Source organism: Zonotrichia albicollis, chromosome 8 (assembly GCF_047830755.1).
Source record: "Zonotrichia albicollis isolate bZonAlb1 chromosome 8, bZonAlb1.hap1, whole genome shotgun sequence".
Taxonomy (NCBI): domain Eukaryota; kingdom Metazoa; phylum Chordata; class Aves; order Passeriformes; family Passerellidae; genus Zonotrichia; species Zonotrichia albicollis.
In genome coordinates, this window is record NC_133826.1 from 30,497,151 (window position 1) to 30,523,368 (window position 26,218).

General features: G+C 51.9%; 2 protein-coding genes across 3 annotated transcripts in view; both read right to left on the reverse strand.

Annotated features, from left to right (window-relative positions):
* Positions 1–779: 779 nt before the first annotated feature.
* Positions 780–2,470, reverse strand: REG4 (regenerating family member 4). 2 transcript variants are annotated; one of them, XM_074546487.1, is made up of 6 exons: positions 2,420–2,470; positions 1,669–1,744; positions 1,490–1,587; positions 1,272–1,409; positions 1,085–1,190; positions 780–943 (listed from the first exon to the last, which is right to left on the reverse strand). In XM_074546487.1, exons 2-6 carry the CDS (start codon positions 1,730–1,732, stop codon positions 870–872), a joined length of 480 nt encoding a protein of 159 aa, XP_074402588.1. In that variant the 5' UTR covers positions 1,733–1,744; positions 2,420–2,470; the 3' UTR covers positions 780–869. The 2 variants fall into 2 exon arrangements, with proteins under 2 accessions (XP_074402588.1, XP_074402587.1); XM_074546486.1 differs by lacking the exon at positions 2,420–2,470 and having other exon boundaries at positions 1,669–2,022.
* A 2,890-nt stretch (positions 2,471–5,360) lies between these two features.
* Positions 5,361–26,218, reverse strand: part of NOTCH2 (notch receptor 2) — a 94,993-nt gene continuing 74,135 nt past the window's right edge. The window contains exons 22-33 of the mRNA XM_005493591.4: positions 24,180–24,425; positions 21,174–21,286; positions 20,118–20,647; positions 19,063–19,410; positions 18,025–18,167; positions 16,905–17,115; positions 16,145–16,241; positions 15,523–15,691; positions 10,670–10,971; positions 10,204–10,351; positions 9,857–9,954; positions 5,361–8,977 (exon numbers count right to left, since the gene is read on the reverse strand). Of these exons, the coding sequence (XP_005493648.1) occupies positions 7,637–8,977; positions 9,857–9,954; positions 10,204–10,351; positions 10,670–10,971; positions 15,523–15,691; positions 16,145–16,241; positions 16,905–17,115; positions 18,025–18,167; positions 19,063–19,410; positions 20,118–20,647; positions 21,174–21,286; positions 24,180–24,425 (3,746 nt within the window). The 3' untranslated portion in view covers positions 5,361–7,636. The remainder of the gene's footprint in view (positions 8,978–9,856; positions 9,955–10,203; positions 10,352–10,669; positions 10,972–15,522; positions 15,692–16,144; positions 16,242–16,904; positions 17,116–18,024; positions 18,168–19,062; positions 19,411–20,117; positions 20,648–21,173; positions 21,287–24,179; positions 24,426–26,218) is intronic.

The window sequence follows — 26,218 nt, forward strand, 5'->3', positions numbered from 1 at the left end:
CTGCGAGGCGTCTCCGTCTCGTGTGCCCCAAAACCCGGGGACGCGGAGCGGAGCCGGGGCCGAGCAGAGGCACGGGCTGTCCCGCAGCCCCGGGTGCCCGGCGGCAGGGCAGCCCCGGTGGCGGTGCCGGGCTCGCTGCGGTCACTGCGCGGCCTCCCCGCCGCCCCCGCGGGCCGGGCAGGGAGCAGAGGGCGGCCGGGCTCTGGGCAGGCACCATCCACGCCTGACACGTGCCGCAGCTCTGGGGGGGCAAAAACCCCATGAGCAGGGTGGGGGCAGAGCCATCTTCAAAGCAGCAGAGCAAACAGCCACGTGAAACCCGTGGCAAGATAACAGTGGCACAAAAGGGACCTTTGGTCCCGGTGCTGCTGTCAACATGGCCATGGGGCCGTGGTGCAGGCCCCGGAGCCCTGTGGAGCTCTCTGCACCTGGGGAACCACCATGCTTGCACAGCCACCACAGCTCCAGTCCCCATCCATGTCTGTGTCCCAGGTCTCTGTGTCTGCACTCTGGGGACACTCCTGTGCCCCCAGCTGCTCCCCAGGGACGCCCGCGGTGGTACCGAGGGCTGGTACGAGCAAACCCGAGTGCTCAGCCAGGAGAGCGACGGCCCCGCAGCTCCTGGGGGCTCATCCCGGAGCAGCTCTGCCCGCACAAGCCTCTGGAAGCCCGGGGAGCTCGGGGAGCCGGGGCAGAGCCCGTCTGTCTCTCACGGAGCAGCCTAGGACCAGCACCAGCACCAGGCTCACACAGCACTTGCATGCTTCTTTTTTTTCTTTTTTTTTCCTATATGTATTTATAGGAGTTTTAGGGGGAGACACGGGGGTGGCACGGGAGGAGCGCCGCCGGCGCGGGGTCCTGGGCTGCGCTCATCGCAAGGGGTAGAACTTGCAGATGTAGTGATGCTTCTGGGAGCAGTCGGCGCTGGACCACACGGAGAAGTCTGAGGGAGGAACATGCAGCGGGATGGCGAGAGCCATGGCGACGGGCAGCCGCTGCCCCCGCTGCAGCCCCGCTGCAGGGGATGGGACGGGCAGAGCAGCCCTGCCCGGGCGCTGGGGTGGCTGCGGGGACCCCCACTCACCGCTGTCATGGGTCAGCGCGGCGCAGCTCCCCCCGCGGGCACCGTTCCCAGGCACCTCGCCGGTGGTACTGTAGTCTTCCCCATTTGTCCACTGCCAGGCCTGGCTCTGAGCAGGGGGCGAGGGAGGTTCAGGGGCACGGCTCTGCCGTCCCCCAGCCCCCCATCAGCCCTGCCGCCCGCACCTCACCTCTCTGCTCTTTTGCAGCCCGATCCAGACGGGCTGCGCACGCTGGTGGTAGGAGATGGTTCTGCGCAGCGTGGCTGCCTCGTGGGCGTTCTCCACCCACGCCAGGTGGGCGCCTTTCTGCACGTCCTGGCACCGCCTCTGCAGGGAGAGGTGTCAGTGCCGGGGCGCCTCGGGGACACGGGGGGTCCCTGTTCCCCTGTGTACCCCGCCGGACTCACCTCAGCCTCGTCCCAGCTCAGGGGCTCGGAGAAGTATTTGAAGCAGCTGAGGTAGAAGTAGGACCAGCCGTCGGGGCAGTAGCCGATGTACCGGCCGTCTGTTTGGGGAGAGCGGGATGAGCACAGCCGGCCTGGAGAGGAGCGGGGCTCCCCGCTGCCCCCCGAGCCCCGGCACTCACCGAGCGGCCGCAGGAGCCCCGCGCAGCCCAGCAGCAGCAAGGCGAGTCTGGCCGCAGCCGCCATCCTCCGTGCTCCCTGTAAAGGCTCGACAGGGTCACCACACAGGGTCCTTCGGGGACAGAGGACGCTACCTGTGCTCAGAGAGCGCAAACCCGCCCGCCTGGCCCCTCTGAGCCGCCCGGAGGGGATGGCAGGCTGTGGCTCCCTGTGTGCCCCCCGGCGCAGGGCACTGCCCCATTTCTGCACCCCAGGCATGGCCGGGAGTCCCCAGCCCACTCTGGCAGCGGATTGTCCCGGCAGCTCCAGAATCGGCAGGAGACACCCAGGAGAGCCAAACCGCGCTGTGGGGACAAGGGGAGGGCGCTGTGGCAGACACGGGACCCCGAGCAGGCAGCGGCACAGGGGGGGCTGCAGGCGCTGCGAGCACGGCGGCGTTTGCACGCCCTGAGCTCGCAGCGCTGCCCGGGCTGGGGAGGCAAATCGGCCACATCAGCGCAGCTCCCCTTTATCTGGGCTAATCCCGGGGCACCGGGGCCGATTTGCAGATTCAGCTTGTCTTCCCCTCAAAGAAGCAGCGACAAAAGTCAACGCAGGGCTGAAAAATGCAGCATCACAGCCTGGCCCATGCAGCGAGGGCAGAGCTCGGCTCCCGCGGGAGCAGCCAGGGAGAGGCACCAGCTCCTGTTTGCCCGTGAGCCGGCTCTGAGCATCCCGAGGTCCCAGCTGCCTTGCGAGGCTCCTCTTCCTCACCTGTCGTCCGGAGATGGTGAGGAATAGCGGCTTGTGGCGAGTCACCGGGACGGGAGAGGAGAGGAGCTGCCCTTTATAGCCTGGTGCTCACCAGCATCTGTTTGCCCTACTCAGGTGATTCTCACCATAAAAATCTTACTGCTGACCCCCCTCCATTCCCCCCACTTTGCTGGAAAATTGCCCAGATCTCCAACCTGTTTGCATTTCACATATCTCCAGAAACAGACAGGAAGAACCTGTCCTAGTTGGTAAATAAATCCCCTGCAATCATCATTAATTGCTCCCGCGATACAGATACAATCTTCCAGCCCCGAGCAGCCTGGCACCTGGCAGGGATGCCCGCTGCGCCAGCCCTGCATCGCCCGAGGGCTGCCGGGGGTGAGCCCCGATCCCGGCCAGGGCATCCCTGCCACCAGCGGGACCCTGCCGTGGCTCCGACACCTGGCACTGCCCCTGTCCCCAACCAGGGGATGGCACCCAGCCGGGCCGAGCCCTGCCCGGCTGTGCCATGCGTCACCCACACACCGCCCTTGTTTGAACTGCCGGGGGATGTTTGCGAGCAGGATGGGAGGCCGGGATGTGGGAACAGCCTGCAGCCGGGGGCTGGCGGTGCCATCAGATAGCGGCGAGGATGCCCAGCCCTCGGGCCCGGCCGTGACGCAAGCCCTCGTCACTGTGTCCCTCCGGGGGGAAGGGGCAGCTCCCCCAGCAGAGCCCCCTGCCCCAGCAGCTCCCTGCAGCCCCAACATGCAGGCATGGAGCACAGGGATGAGCTCCGGGCCCAGCAGCTGGAGCCCTGCGGCAAGGGCTGGCACAGCCTTCCCTGCCACAGTCCTTGCTCCTCGCCCCGGGGTGTTCTCTGCACCTGTGGAGCTCTCCACGTTCCTGCTGCTCTGCAGTCACTTTGCTGGCTCCCGATGGACCAGAGCAGCTTTGAAAGATCATCCTGCTTCCTCCAGCTCTGGCCAATGCCCTCTCCCTCCCCAAAACCCTTGGTGGAGGCTGGTGGGAAGGAGGGGAGCAGCCCTAGTGCTCACCAGCATTAGTGTGGCCTGCAGAGGATCCAGACCCAGGTTAGCCCTGCTTCCCCCACATGGAAATCTTTGTGTCAGGCCCAAGCCTTGCACGGCCCAGGGACCTGCCACGGGCTCTCCTCTGCAGCAGCATTTGCTGGAACACGCAGGCAGTGAACGCTGCTACACCCACAGGGAGCTGCTCTGCCGGCGTGCAGGGGCAGGTCTGGCTCCTGCCCCGGGAAGGGAGGGGGATCAGGCCCCTCTCCTTCACCCACACAGTGGGATAGAGCTGCTGCTGCTTGCCAGGCATCCTCTGGGGTGAGACCTTCTCATGTCCAAACACAGCTGCTGCCTGCTATCACTTCTGAAAGAAACAACCTGCCACACATCAGCTGCTCTGATCAATGGCAAAACCCTGCAAACACAGCAACTCCCCAGAAAACAGAACTCCACCCTTGATTGATAGAAAAACAGTGAAAAATCTCCCCCAAGGAGCCTCAGGCTCCTGCACTGCTCCTCAGTTAGATAAGGGACGTGGCAGCTCCCTGCCTGGATGGTTCAGTGTGGATGCAGCACAGCAAGTTTCCACAAGCCCCTGGCCACGCTGGGCTGGGGAGGAGGCAGGAGCAGCCCCGAGACAGCTTCAAGTCTCAGCCTGAGCAGCAGGGAGCTCGATGCTGCTGTGCCGGGGGCTCAGCAGAGCTCGCTAAACTTTGGCACAGAAGTGCAAGCTGTGGGAGAAGGTGGATGAATGCCTCCCGGAGGTTTGGACTCGCCCAGCTGGCTCTACCAGGAGATAAAGGAGCTGCACTGTTTGAATATTAAACCCTTAAAATGCCCCCAGCAACTTTACCCCAGCTCAGCACCGTAACTCAGCCACTGGCTCCATCTGAGCCCACAGCAAGAGCTGGGGAAGAGCCAGGTGAGCACCAGGGGAGCCCAAGGCTTCAGTGGCACCTCTGTGCTGCAAACACAGCTCGGCAGCTTTTGACTGCTTGTTTTCTGATTGCTCAAGTCAAACTCTCCCAGCCTGAGACCAGCACAGAGGAGGGGTGATTCCCTGTTTCAGGGGCTGGAGAATCACACATCTTCATGCTCTTGGTCTGGAGAAATGGAAGCTCAGGGGGGACCTTATCACTCTCTACAACAACCTGAGAGGAGACAGTAGACAGGTGGGGGTTGGTCTCTTCTCCCAGGTAAGAAGCAATAGAATGAGAGGAAATGCTTCAGGTTGCACCACGGGAGGTTTAGACAGGATATGAGGGCAAATTTTGTCAATGAAAGTGCAGTCAGGCATTGGATCAGGCTGCCCAAAAAGAGATGGAATCACCATCCCTGGAATGTGTTGGGGACATGGTTAAGGGGTGAACACAGCAGTGCCATGTTAAAGGTTGGACTCAATGATTTTAGGGGTCTGTTCCAGTTCCAGCCTTAAGGATTCCATGCATCAGCTGCTGAGACAAAGCCAGGGAGGCAGCCCCAGCTCCAGTGATGTGGATCCTCTTCCCTACTGGAAGGACAGGAAAGAGCCAAGGGCAGCAAGCAGGACCTGAGAGAGTGAGTGAATCCACAGCCCCACTGCCTGGCCCACACTCGCTCAGCACCTTCCTAAAAGCCTTCCCTGGCTCCCACAGGCAAGCGAGAGCTCTCACCCAAAGTGCCCAGGAAAGGACCCATCCCAGTCCTTCCCCATCCTTCCCAGTATGCCCAGCTGCTTGGCTGCTGCTTACTGCCCCCTTCCCAGCTAACCAAGAGACCCAAAATCCACCTGCTACACCCACTCCAGGCTGCTTCCAGCTCCCCTGGGTGGAGCTACGTGGCGGGGTTCACGTGGTGCTGAGACAGAGCACTCCTGACTCATTTATAAGCCAGCGGCTGTGCCACAGTAGCCAGGAAAACAACATGAAAACAGCATCACACACAGACACTGGGCACATACTTTTTATTCTGGGGATAAAAATTGCTTATACATTTGGCAGCAACTATTTTCATAAAAGACTTTTATAAAAAATGTAAAAATAAGCAAATATTTTCCATTATTAATATAGGAAAATGCTGCTGTGTGAATGGTTACTCTACAACTTACGAGATAAAATACCACCTTAAGGAGATATTATCTTTACAAGTAGTTAAAAAAAAATAGAGAAGAAAGGCAGAGGGCCATCATATTAACAGCCAGGCACGGAACCGGCTTCATTCCACAGAAAGCACTCATCTTGTAAAAGGTAGCCACATATATAAAAAGGCACTTGGTTATTTGGAGCTAACGAGCAAAAGCCCTTTGTTTCTTTAGCATGGTTGTAGCAACACTTCATTATTTGCAGTGAAAAGTGTACCTGGAAGACCCCTGGAGGTCTGAGTCAGCTGCCCCGCTGCAGCCAGCGTGCTGGGAATGCTGTGTGAGCCAGGAAAAGCGGCAGCTCCACACACAGAGCTAAAAACTAAAAACTAAAAAGTACAGCCCAAAGCGACGGCCCCGGGAACCAGCTCCCCCTGAGGCCCTGCCTTCATGTACCATTAGGTGGAATTGGAAAACAAACCAAAACAAGAAAAGCAAAGCAACTTTGATACTTGATTAGAGCGGAGGGAAGAGCAGAGACAATACTGTACACGGTAGGGTGTTGGATGGCGGCTCGCAGGGGAGCGGCCCTCAGTCCTTTGGCAGCAGCCGGCGCCCCGAGCTCTTTGGAAGACGTGTCTGCAGCACTCCCCTGAAGAGGTAGGAGCAAACCATCCCCACAATGTTCACTTCGGCTGCTAGCTGGTCTGGAGCCCTTCGGAGAAGCGCTGCTCTTGTGGACAAAGCAGAAGGGGCGGCTGTGTGCCAAGGTCAGTGCCAGCTGGCTGCCACAGCCCCAAACCGTGGAGGCGGCCACACCATGAGCGGCCCTACTGTCCCACAGAGGCCACCTGGGCTGGGAGATCTCTGCTCAGGCTGGAGCTGAGGGCACAGGACAGCCCCAGAGCTGAGCACCAAGCTGCACAGGCAATGGTTTCTGAGCTATTTGGTCTGCTGCCACAGCCCAGCTGCCGGAGGCCTGCGGGGCAGTCAGTGCTGCGGCCTCCATGCGCTGCGAGGGGAGGACAGGCGGCTGTGGCCCCGGGACACTTCTCACAGGGCTGGATGTCATTCCTGACGCAGAAGGACACACACCGCAAACATGTAACCACATGTTTGGCACTTGTTGATAACACCATAAAGAGGCAGCATATGGTATCTGGAGGACAGGACACACAGCCACCCTTGGATGGAGGGGAGGGGACTACTGTGCAAGAACGCCGGGAGCTTGTGTTACCAGTTTTTGAAACACTTGTGCTCATCCCAAAAGGCCTGTATCGGTTGCAGTGCATCTCTTCTGGCATGGGAGCCCACAGAGGCAGTCATGGACACTCCTGGCAGGATGGGGGCACGGGGAGGGTAGTGTGTCAAAATGGTCAGGGGTGTCTTGGAGAAGAGATGGGCCCACAGGCCACTGTGGTGGGAAGACCAGGTCAGACCAGCGTTTTTGGGAGGGAAAATAACAAAACAAACAACCTAAAAAGACTATATGTATATATAATCTCATAATACCTGGGGAGCAGGCAGTGAGAACGCTAAGGGGTGTTAGTGGGTCTCTACAAGGCAAGGACTCCTGAAGAGGAAGGGGTGAAGCTGTGTGACAGGAGGTGTCACTTGACCTGCAGGTGTTTTGGGAGGTCCAGCTCGCTTGCTGAGCAAGAGTGGACGAGGGAAGGAGCAGGGCTAGGAATGTGGGTGCAGCTCTGAGCTGTGTCAAGACAAGGCAACTTGAACTCGAGGAGAACTAGTAGAAGGTGCTTCAGAGAGAGGTTATGTGGGTAACAGGAGGAGTAACAAAATAAGGATACAAAGCTGGTTTTGGCTAAATTTCTGGAGAAATGACCGCAAGATGTATTAAGCTGAAGAGCTGTCTCCCCAAAGCAACGGTGGAACGTGTTTAAAAGCAGACTGGAGAATCCAGTGCAGACAGCAGTCACGTCCAGTTGGTCAGAAGTGACCCAGCTGGTCTTCTCCATCACCAGCTTCTACAGTTCTCCATTTAGCATGAAAGCATACAAGTCTACAGCGACCACAGTCCCTCCAACGAAAGAACATCCTGGGCTCATTAAGACTCTTGGATACTAAAATGGTTCTTCATTTCCATCCTGGAAGACCTTCATGAGTTCTGGAGTCCGCTTTAGTTCAGGCGTACACCTGCATGTTGTTCCGCTGCTGCTCGGGCATGTGGGCGGCCGCTGGCCCGCGCTGGTTGTTGCTGGGACTGGTGGCCACGTCAGACCAGTCGGAGGCAGAGTGGGGGGAAGAGCTCGACCACTGGTCCGGAGATTCGGGCGACGGAGTCAGGTACGGGTGCTCCCCTTGTAAGTGCCGGTTGTGGCTAGGAGTCCGTTCTGTGGCCGAGGAGTAGCAGCTGTGCTGGGAGGGAGGCGTGGGGTACTTCCCCATCGAGCTCTGGAACTGGTGGTAGGCCGGGAGGACCGTCTGAGCCACCTGCCCGTCCTGCTGAGGGATGGCAGCCATGGAGAATGAGGCGCTGGGCAGCTGGGCTAGATCTGGGATCTGGTACATGGAGCTAAGAGGGCCAGCCATGTTCTGAGCACAGTTGGACTGGGCCTGCTGCGGCAGTGCTTGCTGGTTTATGCTGCCCTTGGGAACCAGCTGGAAAGTCATGATGGGGGGCAGAGACTCCCTGGACACCCCCAGGTGCTTGGCGTCCGCTTGAACCAAGCCGCTCTGCTGAGGAACGCTGGGGTGGGAATGCATCACCTGGGGCACCATGCCGAACATCTCGTTGTACTGGGACTCGTTCACCTCCATGCGGTTCATCCACTCGCTGGAGACGTTGCCTGGCCGCAGCCTGCCCAGCCCGCTGTTGGGAGGGGTGGTTCTGTGCTGAGACAGCAGCTGGCTGACGGAGGGCAGCACCGTGCCGGAGCCGCGGCCCAGGGGCTGCATCTCGTGCAGGTTGGAGAAGGACATGGTGTGCGCGGCCTGCACCGACGGAGCCGTCAGCAGCGAGCTGGGCGACGAGTGCAGCACCCCCGGCGACGGCATCACGGGAGAGGAGGTTGGTTCAGATGCAAAAGCGTGGGGAGACTCCAGGGAATCCACTGGTGACAGGGTCACGGAGCTCTCTGAGAACTGCCCTTTGCCCTCACTGAGGGACTTCTTCCTCCTCCTCTTTGCATCTTTGGTGAGGCTGGTGGGCATGCCTTTGGCATTCGGCTTTCGCGACTTCTTGCTTAGTGACGCGTGTTTCAGGTTGAGGAAGGACCTGTTGGGGCCACAGATGACAGGGGAGAGGGCAGAGTTCAGCATGGCCCCGGGGTGCCCGGCAGGGCTGTGGGCCACGTTATACTCGTTGAGGAGCTGCACGATGTCGTGGTGCATGCGGTCCTGGGCCACGTCCCGTGGCAGCCGGTCCATGTGGTCTGTGATGTCTCGGTTGGCAAAATGGTCCAGCAGGATTTTTGCTGCTTCAAAGCTGCCTTCACGAGCAGCAAGGAAGAGTGGAGTCTCCTCCTGGAAACACAGAGTAAATATTTTAGCAGCTCCAGTGTGGGGGGACTGACTGACACCTCATAGTCCCTTGCGGTGTGGCAGACTGGCAAGAACTGCATAATGCAGCGCCATGTCAACAGCCTCCAAGAGCCACCCACTGAAAAAGGCAGATGACAGATAATTTCATACACAGCAGTGGAGCACAGGCTGAACTTCCCACCAGGAAGGGCACTCTTGTGCCCTGGATCCTTGGAGGAACCATGAAAGCACCTGGTGCCTTTCTCCTATTGCCTCCTATGAGGGAGAGGTACTAAAGGCTAAAACAGCTCAGTAAGGAACTAGAACTTGTTGCTACCTCTAAAATCCACTGAGTGATAATAATCCAAAAAAGCTGCTTTAGGCAGAGGAGATAAATCAAGGACTAAGACACAGCAAAAACTAACAGTGAAGCTACAGAACATCTGCACAGTGCAGCCTGTCAAACAGAGGAGCTTGTCCCCCATCTCCACCCTGCACTGAGATCCCTGGAAACGTCACAGGACAGCATTGCTGCTGTGCCACCAGGTATTTTTCTGTCTGCTAACTGGAATCCAGCTGTTTGACACCAGCAGCATTTCACCTGCTGCTCTCACACAGCACTGTGTCTTGCATTCCTCCCCTGCAAGGAAAGCAGGACAGCATTGATGCCCAGCACCTGGCCAAACAAGGAAGAGAACTGCTCTCCCGCATCAGAAACCCTGTAAGACACCCAGCACTTGGGGAGAGCTCCAGTCACAGTCTGGGTTTGGAAGACCTGCACTGAGCACTCATTTCAGAAAATATGAACTTAGCTCACTACCAACAGCAAAGAGATGCTCTGAGATAGGAAGCACAGGCTTGCTGAGCACTGCCACACTGTACCTTGTTATCCTGCATGTCTCTGTTGGCTCCATTTTTCAGCAGTACTAGTGTTGCTTCCACATTGTTGACAGCAGCAGCCCAGTGAAGAGCAGATTTACCTGCAGGGAAACACAACAATGTCAGCAACAAACCAAGGAGATATTTGCTTCTCCTCCAGGGTCATTTAACCAAGCCACTGAGCAGCAGCCTGCAGTTTATAACCACTGGAGGACTTTGCAGGAGAACCCAGTGTGTGATTTAGCTACAGAATTCATGCAGAGCTCCCACTTTGGGAGAGCACAACCCACCCCTCCCTGCTCATACCACGGCAAATATTTGCCCAGCCTGGCACATGGTGTTCCCATTACCGTGGTCATCCACAGCATTGACATCAGCCTGGCAATTGATGAGCTCAGCCACCATCCCTTCCACAGCCAGACGTGCAGCCAGAATCAACGGGGTCGTCCCATCGTTCATCCGAGCATCCAGGTCTGTCACTCTGTTACGGATCAGGATCTGGACAACAGGGCAAGATGGACCTTTTTCAATACCACTACAGACCAAAACTGAGGATTTGGCAGAATCTCAAGAGAAATTTTACAATGACAAAACAACCTGAGCAGTGAAATGCAAGGACCCAGAAAGACAGGGGCAAACAGACTGAATAAATACACGCCAGATGATTTATGCCCGCCGAGCCCTTCAAGCTGTGAATACCCAAGGAAACTGGATGTAAACCAGCTCTGCCTCACCACCACACTGTGGAAGGCTCGTGAGTGAGCAGAGCACAGCTTGGACAGGCCCATATGAGCACAGAGCTCCCAGGGGCCATACCTGGAAGACGCCCTGGGCGTCAGCAGCCACGGCCGCGTGCAGTGGGGTGCGTCCCATGTTATCCCGGGCATTGGCATCGGCCCCGGCGTCCAGGAGCCGCTTGGCAGCGTCGGCCCGGGAGTAGCGGGCTGCCAGGTGCAGGGCCATCTCCCCCGTGCGGTCTGTCTGAGCCTGCAGGTTGGCCCCCTGGTAGATCAGGTCTGTGATGATGTTTGCTGAGGAGTCCTCCCCGTCCTCGTCGTCCTCGCTGATGTCGGAGCCGCCCGCACGCAGGGATGCCAGCATCAGCGGGGTGCAGCCGTCTGCAGAGGGGAGATGGGGATACAGGAACCTGGCAGAGGCATGGAAACCCTCCTACAAGCCTTCCTCCTGAGCTACACACAGTCCCTCCAGTTGCTTTAACACAGACCTCTTCTTAAAGCCCCACAGTCAGCGAGTTGTCTTCCTTCCGAGCATGAGTAATCTACTGCAAACCCAACAGAACTTGAGATATTCCTCTAAAGATCATCATAAAACAAAAAAACTTTGCTGCTGAAGTGTAAAACTTCCACAAAAAGTAAAGGCTAGCTGAGAGAGGCAAGGGCTATAAAAATCAAAGTGATCTGACAACTCAGTATAACTGTTTGTACGGATGTTCTAATCACACCCCAGATGAAGGAAAAAACAACTAGCCACTAATTACTGGTGACATTGGTGACATTCACTTCAAATATTAACCTGAAGTTAAAGCCTTCAAATCTACAGCAAGAAGGATCCTAAAGTTGTGACAGTCGGGCACTCAAAGCTGACACATGCCCCAGGATGAATACTCTCACACACTCTGAGTACTTTGGGAGCTATTGGTCTTACTCTCCTCAAGCCTCCAGTGATGGGATGCAAACCTACTGCAAACCCAACAGAACTTAAAATGTTCCTCTAAAGACTAAGATAATAATGAAACAAAAACCTTTGCTGCTGAAGTGTAAAACTTCCACAAAAAGTAAAGGCTAGCTGAGAGAAGGGCTATAAAAATCAAAGTAATTTGACAACTCAGTGTAACTGTTTGTACGGATGTTCTAATCACATCCCAACTGGAGGAAAAATTATTCAACAACTAGCCACTGATTACTGGTGACATTCACTTCAGATATTAGCCTGAAGTGAAATGCAGACAAAAACCTTCACATCTACAGCAAGGTTATCATGAGAAGGATCCTGAAGTTGTGACAGTCGGGCACTCAAAGCTGACACATGCCCCAGGATGAATATTCTCACACACTCTGAGTACTTTGGAGATACTGGTCTTACTCTTCTCAAGCCTCCAGTGATGGGATGCCCACAAAGGCTGAAGTCACACTCATCCAATCAGGATCCCTGCATTGTCAGTGGAAAGACTCCTCCAAACCTCTGATTTAACTCAGCTCCCCTTCTGATGAACCTCCCTCTCTGCCAATCGGAGAGGACAGTGCAGGAAGACCACCTCATGCTGCTGATTTTTCACCCTTGTTACACCCTCCTCAATGCAGGATAATTAAAACATCTCCACATATTTCCAGCAACGCATAAAGGTGCTGAGTGCTTCAGTTCCAGCACCCTCTGAACATTATGTGACATTCCCTAAAGCCCCAAAACTGCAGCTGTAGTCACTGATGCTTCCTTGCTGATTTTACTGCTTTCCTGCACATCCTTCAGAGGCACCTGGGAAGCAAGAGGGACTGGAAAGGGCAGCAGAGGGGAACCTCACCCTGCTGATTGCTCCACTGGAGCCCACCAGCAGAAATACAGGACAATTTTTTCAGCAAGTACCTGATTTATCCCATGGGCAAGCAGGGGACAAACAGCAGCTGCTCTGCCTGCACAGCTCTCAGTCACAGAGCAGAAAGCCACACTGGGCACACAAACAAGGTGGTATCTCCTCCTGCAAGTAACACACACAACTCAAATGCCCTGCTCCCCTTCCCAGCTTCTGATCACTGAGCTTCCTGGCTCTCTGCTTTAGGACAGCCCCTAAACTTTGTAGAAATGTGCGTTTCCAGCAGGGGCACTGGAGGAGCAGGCTCTGCCCGGCTCCAGCAGCCTGCACGCTCCTCCTAGTGGCTCCCCACCACAGGACACACAACCTCCTTTCCTTTGCTTCCCCAGGCTGTGGACAGACAGCAGCCAAGAGCTGGGGTCAGTTCCAAGATCCAGCCCTGTCTGCAGACCATCTCTGCTGCTCTGCAAAGCTGTACCTCCCTTTGTGCTGCTCCCTCCTGCTGCTGGCTCTGCTCCCTTGTCCCAAATGAGCTCTCCTCAGTATTCCAGTCAGGCTGTGCTCTCCTCAGCACTGCCACAGCACAAAGAGCAGAGACACAGAGCACAGAAAGGAGCTTTCCTTTCCCCCAGCACCCCAGCTCTGGGAAAAACCACTCACAGGCCGGGTCTGGCTTGCTCAATCACTGCAGCTATCCTGGATGTTTGTGCCTGGCTTCTCCACAGGGACAGCACAGCATTAAATCCCTGGAATAATTTGCTGCCACCCTCCACAGAGTTTCTCAGGTACATGCAGCTCTTGTCAGAGCCTTGCAAGTTGGCCACACACGGTTGGTTTTATGAGGCTAGCAAAAGCACATCCAGCTAGACAGTCACAATTAAGTGCTTGATGGACTACTAGGGAAAAAAAAAAAAAAGCTGTGGACACAATGTCTTTTTTCCCCCTTCCAGCTTGTTCTCTCAAAGAGCTGGAAAAGAACCCAAAAGCATCCAGCTGGAGGCAGACATCCAGCATGGAAAATTCCAGTCTAAACCACTGAAGTTTCAGTAACTGAAAGAAAAAGGGGCATATAATAGAGACAGTTCATCAATTTTAATTATAGGTGGTGTTACTAGTTATGCCTATAATTGCATTACCCTGGTTACACACTCACAATAACTGCAGTGAAAAGAATGTCCTCACTGCTCTGGGGGACACAGCAAAAGAATAGCATGGGGAGACAAAGGTGGGGGCAGCATTTTATAAAAACTCTTCTGTTTGCTGTCTTTCAGCAGGACAGCCCCTGAGTACATGTAAAATGCAGAGTGAGGCAGTAAAGTCAGGAGTTCACCAGACAGGTACTCCTGAAGGTCAGGCACAAGGTACTGAAAGCTGGGATATAAGGAACCCACAGGGAAAATCTCTAGGAAATGCTTCTGGAGGACACTGGAGATCTTGGGTACTCCCAGATTTGAGGGACTGCAGAAGGTGTGGGTTAAGAGAGAGCACAAACCCTTAGAAACACTGAGGTGATTCTCCCCTCTCAGGAGGAGATCTCTGCTGCTCAACCTACACCTGCAGCCAGGATCTAACTCACCCAGCCTCAGGTGGCTCCAGCCCTGACACCTGCACTCAAGGCAGTCAGCCTGAACACCCTTTGTAATTAATTAGGGGCAGCAAAGCATTGCTGAGGTGTGAAATCTACTTTTCAGACTTCTTGGGACAGAGGGCAACTACCTCTCAGAAGGGCCCATTTTTTCCAACTACCTGTGAAAGTAAGGGTGGCCAGAGTAGAGAAACAGCCACATTAACTATGAGAAATCCTACCCCTCCTTACTAACCCCTTATTCCAACATCTCTCAGAATTTTAAAATTATTTCTGCCCCTGATAGCTGCTTGCTTCTGATGCCACAGAGAGAAATAACTTAGAGCAGCTTGCTGCAAGCTTCACAATTGTATCTGGATGGCAGGAAAACAACTCACAGGTCAGAATTATTTCATTGCTGTTGCTGGACAAAGCTCTGGGTGAACGTGAAAATAAACTGGAGCCTTAACAACATTATTGCCTGCACTTGGAAAGCTTCTAGCCTGCCACACAGCTAGAAGTTTCAATAGGGGAAATAAAGAAAAGCTTAAATTTGGCAGAAACTGATGGTTTATGTTCTCACACTCATTACACAAAAATCCCTCCTTCCCTTTGCATTTAGGAGAGCTAACGGGTCAATGAGCAGAAAAGACAATAGAAAGGAACTGAGAGAATGGGTCCAGTCATCCTTAAATTGCATGGAAATATTCCCACAAAACACAGCAGAAAAAGGCACTGCAGCAATATCACCAGCATCACCTCTCTGCACATGAACAATTGCCATCTTTGCAGCTCTTCCAGCCAGAACACTCCTTGGCGAACTGGCTCCTCTCAGAGATCAGTTCTCACCAGGTGACCCACCCAGCCCCTCACCAGCTTATACAGCTTTGGCACTACACTCATAAAAGCAGGAGAGGGTTCCCAGGGCATCTACTCATTTAGGACAGAGACAGCAAACCTGTCTGCATGTTAAAGAAACCTTCCAAGTTCACAGTTCTGTTATGAATTCAATGACTTGATCATCATAAGCTGAAGATATAAATCAGAGAATAAAAAAAGAATCATGAACAATTTTGCTGCATTGCTGCTCTGTTCAGGACAGACACCTCACACACTACTAATGGGGGTAAACATCTGCCAAAAAGTCATTTTGTTCAGGAAAAGGCCATCCTTGCTTCCTCAGCTGATAACAGACACCTCAGGTATAAAATCTGCTAAGCTGATCCTTAGAAAAGCCTGGCATGGATATCTGCAGTGAACCAGCTGGAGAAACTGGGGGTTATTTCCAGCACAATTATGCATTCAGAATTTCTGACTTAGGCACACACTGTTATAAATGAGAATCTACAGGTGCTTGCTAGGGGAACTTTTCCTCCTAGCTCCATGATATTCCATGTGCTGCAGACCATGGTTTAACCTTTCCAGCAGCGCACCTTGTGCTTCCCTCGGGCACCATGCTGGTGTCCCTGCATACCCCGTTGAACTTGTACCAGCAGCAGCCCCAGGCAGGGGGCACGGGGCGGGCTGGCAGGACACACAGACACTCTGAGCACTGACCTGGCCCCCTGACATTGACATCCAGCACATCCACCTCCTGGTCAGCCTGGGGCGGGGTGAGGGCCAGCGAGGTGCTGCCGCAGACGTCGGCCGCCTCCAGGTGCTGCTGCGTCCACTGGCGCTGGTCGATCTGCTCGTCCCCCTCGGGCAGCAGGGCCTGGTCCTCAGCCTGGGCACACACACAAGCAGCTGCTTCAAAACACCCACCGAGCGGCCAAAGGCACCCAAAGCTCTTGGGGTGCTCTTAGTTTGGGTTTTTGGTGTGTTTTGGTTTGTTGTTTGCTTTCTTGGTGTTTTAGGGGGGGTTTGTTTGCTTTTAAGCTAATGGTGGTCTGCATTTACTTCTGCTTTCATACTCCCACCACACATTACCAGGCCTGAGCTGCAAGACATGCCATTAAACCTTCCTGTCCCTCTTGCTGCTGTAGGGAGGGGACACTGAAACAGAAGGTACTGACTTTCTCCACCAGCCTGTGGTGGCAGTGTTAACCTGAGGATTTGCTCCTCAAATACAATTAATTACCAATCCCTAGGCCAAGGGAGGTTTTGAGCAAGGGAAGGTAATGCAGATGTTTGTTTCACCAGCAGTTTCAGATGGTATTTAAGTGTTGGAGCTCCTTACCTTAGCTCTCTTTGGCTGAGGCCCACCATCTCCTGCCCAGTGCTCAGTCGTCCCAGGGTCGGCCAGGTTACCCTCTGGTATCTGGACTGACAGATTTCTGACAAACAAGGAGAAGATATCACTTTGCAGCCTGAGCAGGTGCTACTGCTGCTACTTACACTGCCTTGCAGAGACTAACAAAGGGGTGCCTGTAAATTTGGTAGCTTGCAAACAGAGGAACCAAGAAATCAAAAATTTCAGGCAATCAATAGTGGCACTTAGAACTGCAAAGTAGATTAATTGCACTTAGTTAAAAAGTGGTTAAATGCACGTAGAACTGCAAAGTAGTTTAATTCAGTGGAAAGCCAAAACTGCATAAGACTTTTGAAACTTGCCATTACTTCTGAGTCACATTTTTGATGCGTTGAGCTAGAGATATTAGAAGTTTGTTGTCATCTATCAACCTAAAATGTCTCACCTATTCCAGGAGAATATTAGGCAAACAGTGCCTGGCTGTTGATGTATACTGCTCAGTGTCAGAAAACCAAACAAAGCCAGGAGATCAGATTCATGGCTGGCATTTTATACATTACAATTAATTAAAATTCTGCTGTCTAAACCAGATATTTTTAAATTTAGAAGAATAGCCTAAGAAGTCCTAGCTTAAAAGGAAGCTTTCTCTAAAGAGTTAAGTGCCTTTGATGAAACATATCTCAGCCACATTCTCAAAATCCTCGAGGCAGCAATGAACAGAGTGCCAGCGGCCTAGATGCAAACTCACTTGAGCCCCACAGCATCCTCCCCGACGGGCTCTCTGCGCTTGTGGTTGCTGGGGTCCCTGCGCAGGATGAAGCCCTCGGGGAGCCACAGGGAGCCGTGCTTGCGCTTGCGCTTGGCCATCATCACCCCCAGCAGCACGATCAGCAGGATGATCAGAGCTGCCACAGCAAGCAGGTAAAGCAGCTGGGTCTTTGGTGGTAACAAGGGCTCACCTGGAAGTTACAGTTGAAACACAGTGGGATTAACAAAGTGGAGACAACAATCTTCGACCTACAGATTCTCTTTCCTCAGCACAGCCCTTCCCACAGGGGGCATGTTGTCTCTGCAGAGCTGAGGCTCCACTGAGACTGCTGTAAGTCTTCTTTTTGACTTCCCTTTCTCAAAATATTTTTCAGACTACATGGCTGCTGAACCAAAGATCTTGCTCCTTCCTCCAGCCATGCTCACTTGGCATAGAGAGAGCTGATCTACATGAATCACAGAATAATGAGGTTGGAAGAGACCTCTAAGATCATCAAGTCCAACCTATGCCCTAACACCTCAACTAGACTATAGCACCAAGTGCCATGTCCAGTCTTTTATTAAACACATCCAGAGGTGGTGATTCCAGCACGTCCCTGGGAAGAAGATACAAGCACAACCCAACTAGGAAAAGCAATAATGCCAGCCTAGAACAGGTTTGCAGCTGAGCCTCAGACTGAGGGAGATGGAGCAGAAATCAAAGAGATTGCATATTGCCAGAGGAGAAAACATCTGGCAGACTGGACTGAGGAATGCCTCCCAGCCCTTCTCTCTAAATGGCACTTTTTCCAGTGAATTCGTGGCTTAAAGCACATGAATGGTTTTAGTGTGGAGATCACCACTGCAGTGCTGTAGCACGAGAGATTTCCGATTCCACAAGTATTAAAGTGACTGGCACTAAATTAAATATCCTGCCTTACTAACCCCCTGTGCACTTTGCACAAACACACTCCTATAACTGGGGACAAACAAGTCACCTCCCAGAAACCATACTGAACAGCGAGACACAAGAGGACGATGATCAATAATCTGAGTACTTTGCAAGCCCAAGTTTGATGACTGCCCCCTCAATAAGCAATTCTTCCTCTCCCATTACTCACTTTGGACAGACACAAAAGGATAGGGCAGCATGCCCTTGATGGCCTGAGCAGCTAGGAGAGCTGCAGCAGCTTCTGTGTTGTGAAAGCATTGCTCTGAGTCCTCTGCACACTGGCGGTTGTCAATCTCCAGGAACACCTTGGTGCTGCACAGACACATAAGAGGGCACAGCAGTCAGTGACAGAACGTTAGAAGACAGAAACTTATGCCAAAGCAGGAGGTCAAACTGCATCAGCATTTTACATTAACCTTCCTACCCCAACACCAAACCGGGCAGTTGCAATAGTGTCACACTTTCCCATTTATAAAATGTCACAGACATCTTTTATGAAAAATCCTTTCCTTAGGATTTTTCCTCCTGAGAAGCTATGAGGCCTCAGGAACAAAATGTAAACAATGATTATCTGCTGCTGTGGAATGCAACAGGTGCATCTGTGATTGGTCTCATGTGGCTGTTTCTAATTAATGGCCAGCTGGCTCGGACTCTCTGTCCAAGCCACAAGCCTTTGTTATCATTCTTTATTTTTCTATTCTTAGCTAGCCTTCTGATGAAATCCTTTCTTCTACCCTTTTAGTATAGTTTTAATATATTATATATATATATATATATAGTTTTAATATAATATATATATAATATAAAATAATAAATCAAGCCTCCTGAAACACGGAGTCAGATTTTAATATAATGTATTTTTTACATATATATATAGTTTTAATATAATCTATTTTTATATATGTGTGTGTATATATATATATATAAAACATAAAATAATAAATCAAGCCTCCTGAAACACGGAGTCAGATTTTAATATAATGTATTATATATATATATATATATATATATATATATATATATAAAAAACATAAAATAATAAATCAAGCCTTCTGAAACATGGAGTCAGATCCTCGTGTCTTCCCTCATCCTTGCAGGCCTGTGAACACGGTCACAATAAGAGCCTACAGCCCTACAAAATCTAGAAACACTATAACCAAGAGTTACCAGACAACCAGGCCAGAGGGAGACAGAGGCACCCACTCACCCAATGACCTCTTGCTCCAGCTCCCTGTGCTTGCGAACCACCACGAGCGACCGACGGCTGCGCGCCGCCGATTTCTCCCCGTAGTAGGGGAACACCATGGGGTTCCCCTTGGAGTCCAGCTTGATCCTCAGGTTGGTGTGCAGCAGCGTGCCCAGGGTGCGCAGGAAGCTGCGGACGTCCTCCAGCAGCTCGTCGGGGGGCATCAGGACCACGATGATGAGGGTGCCCTCCGCCAGCTTCTCGGCCTTGTCGCCGGCGCAGTCCAGCCCGTCCCAGCCGCACTCCTCGCTGTTGCAGCCCTGGTCGCAGCGCCCGTCCGCGTAGTGATCCGCGCAGTACTTGTCATACCTGCAGCAGGGACAGCGTATCTGTGCTCTGCACAGCACATCTGCACTCTGGGGAACAGCGTCTCACACCCCGCAGCATCGTTTGAGGTAAAGCAATGCTCATAATCAGGGTAGCAGGAGAGGAAATACAACCCCAGGATAAGCTTGCAGCCTGAGAGGGTGAAAATAGGAAGCACAGCACACGCCAAGAAGCCATTATTTCATTCTGGTAACAGTGTAAGAGAGCTGCTTTTTCTGTTTACTAAGATACTAACACCTCCTGCCTCGCTGAGGGAGAATCATCATTGCAAAGCTGTAGATTTGTCAAAAATAACTGAAGAAATGTAGCTACAAACAAGTTAGAAAACATGTTCAGAAGCAGCAAGCTCAGCTGGGATTAAACTACAGGTATTGCTGGCATGGAAAAAAATTCAGGATAGCAGGCAGCACACTTAAAATCTAGTACAAGGCAAAATGCCTCCTATTAACATTTCCAGGGAAAGCAGGGCACATCCATCAAGCAGGTTAACACATTACCATTGTTCAGGTTATCGACTTAGTGCACAGCACACAAACTCCAAAAATGGAGGGGAAGTACACAAAGCAGCAGAAACTGCTGGATGCCAAGCTTTCAGCAAGGACAGCCAGAGAAACAATGGGAGAGAAGGGAGCCACAGGCAGGAGCTATGTTAGTCACACAGAGAAAATGCTCTCAGCATCGAGCCTTACTTGCACGTCCTGCTATTTTGCTGACACTCAAAGTTGTCAAACAGGCACTCGGGCGTGTTGCAGAACTCGTCACACTGTCCATTGAAAAGCATCCAGCAGGGCAGGGAGGAGGAGCAGTTGGCCCAAGGATCCTCCACAGTCAGGGAGCAGTCACCTCCATCCCACTGGCAGGCGTGGGTGTTGCAGTCCTCATCACAATAGCCATCCCTGGCTTTCTCTGCACACTGGGAATCCAGGCACCTTCGGGGCTCTGGGCTGAACGTCACGGGCTGCTCACAGTGGCTGCCCTGCGTGTGAGCAGGGCACTGGCAGTAATAGTAGGGAGGCTGAGAATGAGGGTGGCAGCTGCCCCCGTTCTGGCAGGGGGCACTGGCACAGCCTGGGTGTGTCTGGCATTCCTCTCCCACAGACAGCTTGGGGCAATAGCACCGAGGACCAGAAGATGTTTGGATGCACTGCTCCCCCTTCTTGCATTTCACTTGGCCACAGGTACTGTGGCTGTTGAACTCACATTTTGCTCCAGAATAACCCTGCAGGGTGGAAAAAAAGGCAAAACAATCAGTGCCACAAACCTACTCTTCAGCACTCTGAGGGCTGGAGGCAAGGTGTCATGTGCAAATCCTTTCTCCCCTGTAACTCCTCTAGCCTCACTGCAGCAGCCATGACTTTCTACACCTAACCTCATGGATAAAGAAGGAAATCACAAGGCTCGGTTACATTTTGAAAACAGTCTAGAAGAGCCACAAACAAGGGGAAGCTTGCAGCAAGCACAGAAAACAAAGGACTGCAAAAAAAAAAAGTTAATTTAATTAAGCTAATGTAATTTAATGGTAGATTTAAGACAAAAAAGCCAGCTGTGATACTTGAACACCATACACGTCTGGGGTAGCAACAGGCAGCGTCACTCTCCTGGGGCAGCTGGAAGCCCTGTGCTTCCCTGCTGAGCAGATAAACGAAGGGATGTGGGTAAATCACCTGCAGCAAGCAGTGAGAGCCCAGGCAGAGGGCTCTGGGGCTGGGGCAGCAGGGCAGGGGGAGCAGGGGGTGGGTGCTCACCGGGGGGCACTGGCAGATGAAGCCCTCGGGCATGTTGCTGGCCACCGCGCAGGTGCCGCCGTTCTGGCACGGCTTCCGCGGGCACACGTCGATGACACTCTCACAGTGACGGCCTGGACAGGGCAGAGAGAGAGAGAGAGAGAGAGAGAGCAGAGAAACGTGTGTGAGACCACCCCAAAGCATCACCACACAACACACACTGTCAATAACCAGCCAGCTGAGCGCTCCTTTAGGAGGGAGCACCCCTTTGGATGAGGGGTGGTCTCCATGTGGCTGCCTAAGGAGTAAAGAGCACAGCCCCAGAATCCACAAGGTGCATTTGGAGACAGCTAGCAGAGCCTGCCTCCTCAAAAACACACACAACACAGCACAGAGACAGAGGGTGCTGCTGTCATCCCCAATTCAGCCAGGCACAGAGGCTGGAAGTGATGTACCACACCAGTGTGGGGGTTCCTAAGACCTCCTTACTATTTGGGAGATGCTCAATGAGTTCAACGCCAACTCACACTGTAACCCTCAGAACCAGATGTACCACAACTGAACAGGAGAACCAAGCAGAGTCTCCTCAGACTGACCAGCCAGACAGAGATATTACTGCACTGACCAGCTCTGCAGCAGCTCCCAGAGTCAGGCTGACAGCAAACTTCTAAAAGTTGGGGATGATCTCAGCATGACTTAGACCCCCTAGCAAAACATGAATAGAAGTCTCCAGACATGTGCAGCCAAGACTCTGCAGACAGAAGCAGACAGGGCAGGATGGCCCACAGAGTTCTGGCATGCCACCAGTCACAGACCACAGCAAAGCCACCCTGTCCCCTCCCAGGCACAGGGGTCACTGGGGAATGTGCAGAACACAGACAGCTAGAGGAGGAAACATGTTTCCCCTTTGTGCATAACATTTCCAGACAGACTTCATGTCTGAGACACAGCAGCTCTCTCTGCTCCTCCTGGGGTGCAGCACTCCCCACAGCACAGGATCCAGCAACCCTTCCATGAGGGTCAGAAGCCACATGAGACATCATTCATAAAAGCAGCCTTGACAGACAGGCTTAAAATAAACCCATCTGGTGGCCTGCACCAGTGTCCCACCAGCTCCACTTCCCTCATACATCACTCTTGCAGGAACTTTTGTTGGCAGGATAAGTAATGCATTCAAAAGCTACTACATGAATTCTTCAAACATATATCTTTGTGATTTCTTTGCAGCTGAAACTCACAAATTCAGTGGAAAATCACAGCATCTTTAAGAAAAAATAAGAGTAAAAACTGCTGGTAAAGCATGCAGGAAAGGTGACTGGTAAGCAGGGAAAGTGAAAGGTTTTAATGGAGGAAAACTGAATGCATAAGAAGTTTAACTGACATGGAAAATGGAAAGCTGAAAGTTAAGACACATCTGGAGACTATTAGACCAAACTTAAGCCCAGTGGGAGGCAGAAGGCAGAATAGCAGCAATACTAACAAAGAGGAGGTCTAGAGAGAGTGAGACATAAGTCTGCACAGTGGGAAATTCTTGCAAAGTTGTGATTCAAAGTTGGATTGTGGAAGGCTCACCAAGCTAGGAATGTACAGCCTGTCTGTGCACAGAATACTCCATCCTGACCACACCACCAGTGCAAGGAGGAAAGGCAGCTAAGAGTAGAAAAGGGGGCCAAAAGCTCATTATGACAACATGATTTATAGAGAAAATGCATATGGCTGCTTTGCAAAAGGAGAAGTCACAGCTAAGCTGACACGTGAACTGTTACACTTTCAGTATTAGAAATGTGAAATTACGAAGGCAAGAAAAGTACCACAAGGAAAGAGAAGTCCTAGAAGCCAAGTGTCTCAGGAGATTCCTTCATCTGAGACTGCTCTGGAAGCCAAATTTCTTAGAAGTTTTAAAAGAAAGACTGGTTTAAAAACTGAAACATGCTGTAGGGAAACAATCAGACACTGTGAAGAGAAGTGGGCAGATAACAGCACTGCCAGGAAGGGACAGAACCACCATTTCTCAAGATCCTGCCATGAAATGGAATGCATGTTGATGACTACTTGGTGGGGAAGATGAAACAGGAAAGCCTTATAAATATGATTGTCTGGCACAAGATTTTGAGAATATAGAAACTATAAGTGAGATTGAAATGAAAGCAAGCTTTGAGATACCTCAGTTAGTGGACAACTGGAAAACAATGGTGTGGCCAGCTGAAGGTAATCCCCTTTGGATGGAACAACATCCTCTGCTTGCAGACAGGCCCAAGGGTCAGAGCATGTTGGAGATTTTTTCAGAAATGGCTTAAAAGGCAGCTGTGAGGAGCAAATTCTCACAGCCTGTTTCTGTAAACAACTAGGTTCTTAGGGTTCTCAGACAGTTTTCTCATAACAGGTAAATATTCTATCTTTGGCTGTTTTGGGAAAGTAAAAGTAAGTTTTGAGAACACAAATCCTGGTATTGTAAACAAAAGGAGGAGTTGAAGTTTTCTCTACAGCCTATCGGGAGCTCAGATTTTGCAATATGCATGAAGTGAATTAGCACTGTTATAAAAGGTGCCTAATTTGATCAATAAATGGAAGTCAATGCTGATCAACAAAGGAGGGTCGTCTTCCTTCACTTCAATAAGAGCAGACCCTGCCAGCTTGGCAGAAGGGGCCCAAAGAGGAGTTTTGAGGGTTTAAAATGTAGCACAGTACGGCAATGTAATGATTCTTATAGGCTGTGTGTAAATGCCTATAAGATTATAGGATTTGTATATTGTACTAAATTGGTTAATGAGAATTAGAATATTCAACACAGAAGAGGATTTATGGCGTTGTAACGGGAACTTGGCTCTCTTACCCCTTTTGCTCTTATGCTTTTACTCTCTTACCCTCTCATCTCTCGGGTCTGCTCTGAGCTGTGGCTGGCAGCTCCCAGCAGGGCCCTGCACTTGTCCCTTTGCAATAAACCCCAAGTTCCACGCCCTGGCTGCAGAGATCTCTCACCTCCGTCCATCCTGACCACCCTATCCCCGTTGCTCGTGCACTACTCACCAGTGAAGGCGCTCCTGCAGATGCACCTGTAGTCGTTGGTGAGCTGCACGCAGTCCAGGCTGCCGCGCGGGTTGCAGGGGTTGGAGAGGCACTCGTTGATGTCGCCCTCGCAGCGCTCCCCCGCGAAGCCCTGGGGGCACAGGCAACTGAAGCCCCCGATCTGGTCGATGCACTGCCCCCCGTTGAAACAGCGCGGAGCCCCCGAGTCCGAGATGCAGTCATCCATGTTCTCCTCACACAGCCGGCCTGCCGTGACAGAGGGACAGCTTGGGGACACAGTGACACGGCTGCCTTCCCTGGGAGGCCTTAAGTTTGCCTTAAAGGTTCTGTACTGCATTAGTTTATAACTCTGAACTTCTTAAAATCTGTCAGCAGTTCTCCTCACAGCTCAGTCACACAGAACAATCCTTTTCCAGCCCCACAACCAAGGGCACCACTGCAGCTTCAGGCCTAAAAAGTGCAAACAACAAAAAGGTCCAAAAGGCCCAAAAAGTGCAAACAACAGGGAATTGAGGAAAGCAAACTGAGAGAATGAGACTGCATCACCTGGAGCTGGAATTGAACAATTAAACCCAAGACAGAAATGGACCAGAACTTATAAATTTGTGAAAACTTGTGACCCAGGGTCCATCTTGAGTGTAGCCCTGGCCAGGCTTTTCCTTATGACGCTTTAAGTTTGAGCCTTCATATTTTCCAGATTCTGTTCTGCATTTGTTTATAGCTCTGAACTCCACAGAAAGTGTTGGCAAGTTCTCCTCACAGCTCAGTCCCACAGAACAATCCTTTTCCAGCCCCACAACCAAGGGCACCACTGCTTCAGGCCCAAAAAGTGCAAACAACAGGGAATGGAGGAGAGCAAACTGGGAGGGTGGGACTGAACAACCTGTGGCTGGAATTGGACAAGGAATCCCAAGATGGAAATGGACCAAAACTTAGAAAAGTGTGAGAACTCCTGACCCAGGGTCCATCTTGGGTAGAGCCACAGCTGGGCTCTGGTACTGCCCAAGGTGTATACTGTAAAGGCCTTTAATAAATCCCTGCTTCATTCCTTTAACTCTGCCCAGCCTCTGTTCCAGTAGGCATCACCTACACTGCTCATCAAGTTTTAAGGCCATGTCACACACAGTCCCTGAAATAAGCAGGTAAAGATCCCAGTTTATTACACACCATTTAATCCCACACCCTCTGCAGACAGCCAGCTTCGGAGCAGGCTTAGGGCACATGTGTTTTACATCCAGGCTGTCCTCAGTGCTAAGCTGTCCTGGTATTTGGCAGCTTTCATACTTGACTTAATTTAAGGGCATAATTAAAAACACAAAACCAAACCAAGCCCAAAAAAAGATGCACTTGATTTAGCCCTGAGACTGAGCAGAGCCTGGGAGCCCTGTGCTGGCCTTGACAGCCACAAGCTGCCACCAGGCTCCCCTGGACCTGGGCAAAGAGCATTTAAACAAGCATTAAAACAAGCAACAGCACACCAACAAAAAAAGCAGCTGTGAGCCAGGGAGAGCAATTTCTTCTCCTCCCTGTGGGATTTCCTCTCAAGGGACAAGGTCTGGTGCTGGTTCTGCTTTCACTGCACAAGGGCAGAGAGAGGAAGCTGAGGAAGTTTATTGCTGTTGTTCCACCCAGAGCAAGTCAAATGCTTCACCTAAATATGGGGGATGCTTATACTGGCATCAGTAAAGTACTAATTACAAACTGGGCCAGGGACAAAAGCTAAGCTTTACTATCCTAAATAACGGTATCAAGTCTCCTCCAATTCCTTTCATTTACAAAAAAAAAAAAAACCCAAAAAACCCCAACAAAACTGCCACATCCAGAAAGTAATTAATCTCAACAAAGAAAGACTGAAGGATTAAAAGCAGTACACTCAGAACCTCTCAAAGGATGGTGGAGGATTTAGTGGAATACAGAAATTCTGGCCATGCAGGTACTGGTACCTAAATACACTCTTGGATGTAGAGACCTAAAAAGAAGGTTTGTTTCTGCTTTTGTTTTATTGCATTTTTTTTGTCCTTTTTTTTTAAATTGAAGAA

What these genes read in the sequence shown, in the direction of transcription:
- REG4 (XM_074546486.1), bottom strand. Translation starts at nt 1,924, where the DNA reads ATGCCTGGGGTGCAGAAATGGGGCAGTGCCCTGCGCCGGGGGGCACAC. An exon ending in GGGGCTCCTGCGGCCGCTCG is followed by an intron (nt 1,588 to 1,668) that starts GTGAGTGCCGGG and finishes CTCCCCAAACAG; the next exon opens with ACGGCCGGTACATCGGCTAC. An exon ending in GGCTGCAAAAGAGCAGAGAG is followed by an intron (nt 1,191 to 1,271) that starts GTGAGGTGCGGG and finishes CCCCCTGCTCAG; the next exon opens with AGCCAGGCCTGGCAGTGGAC.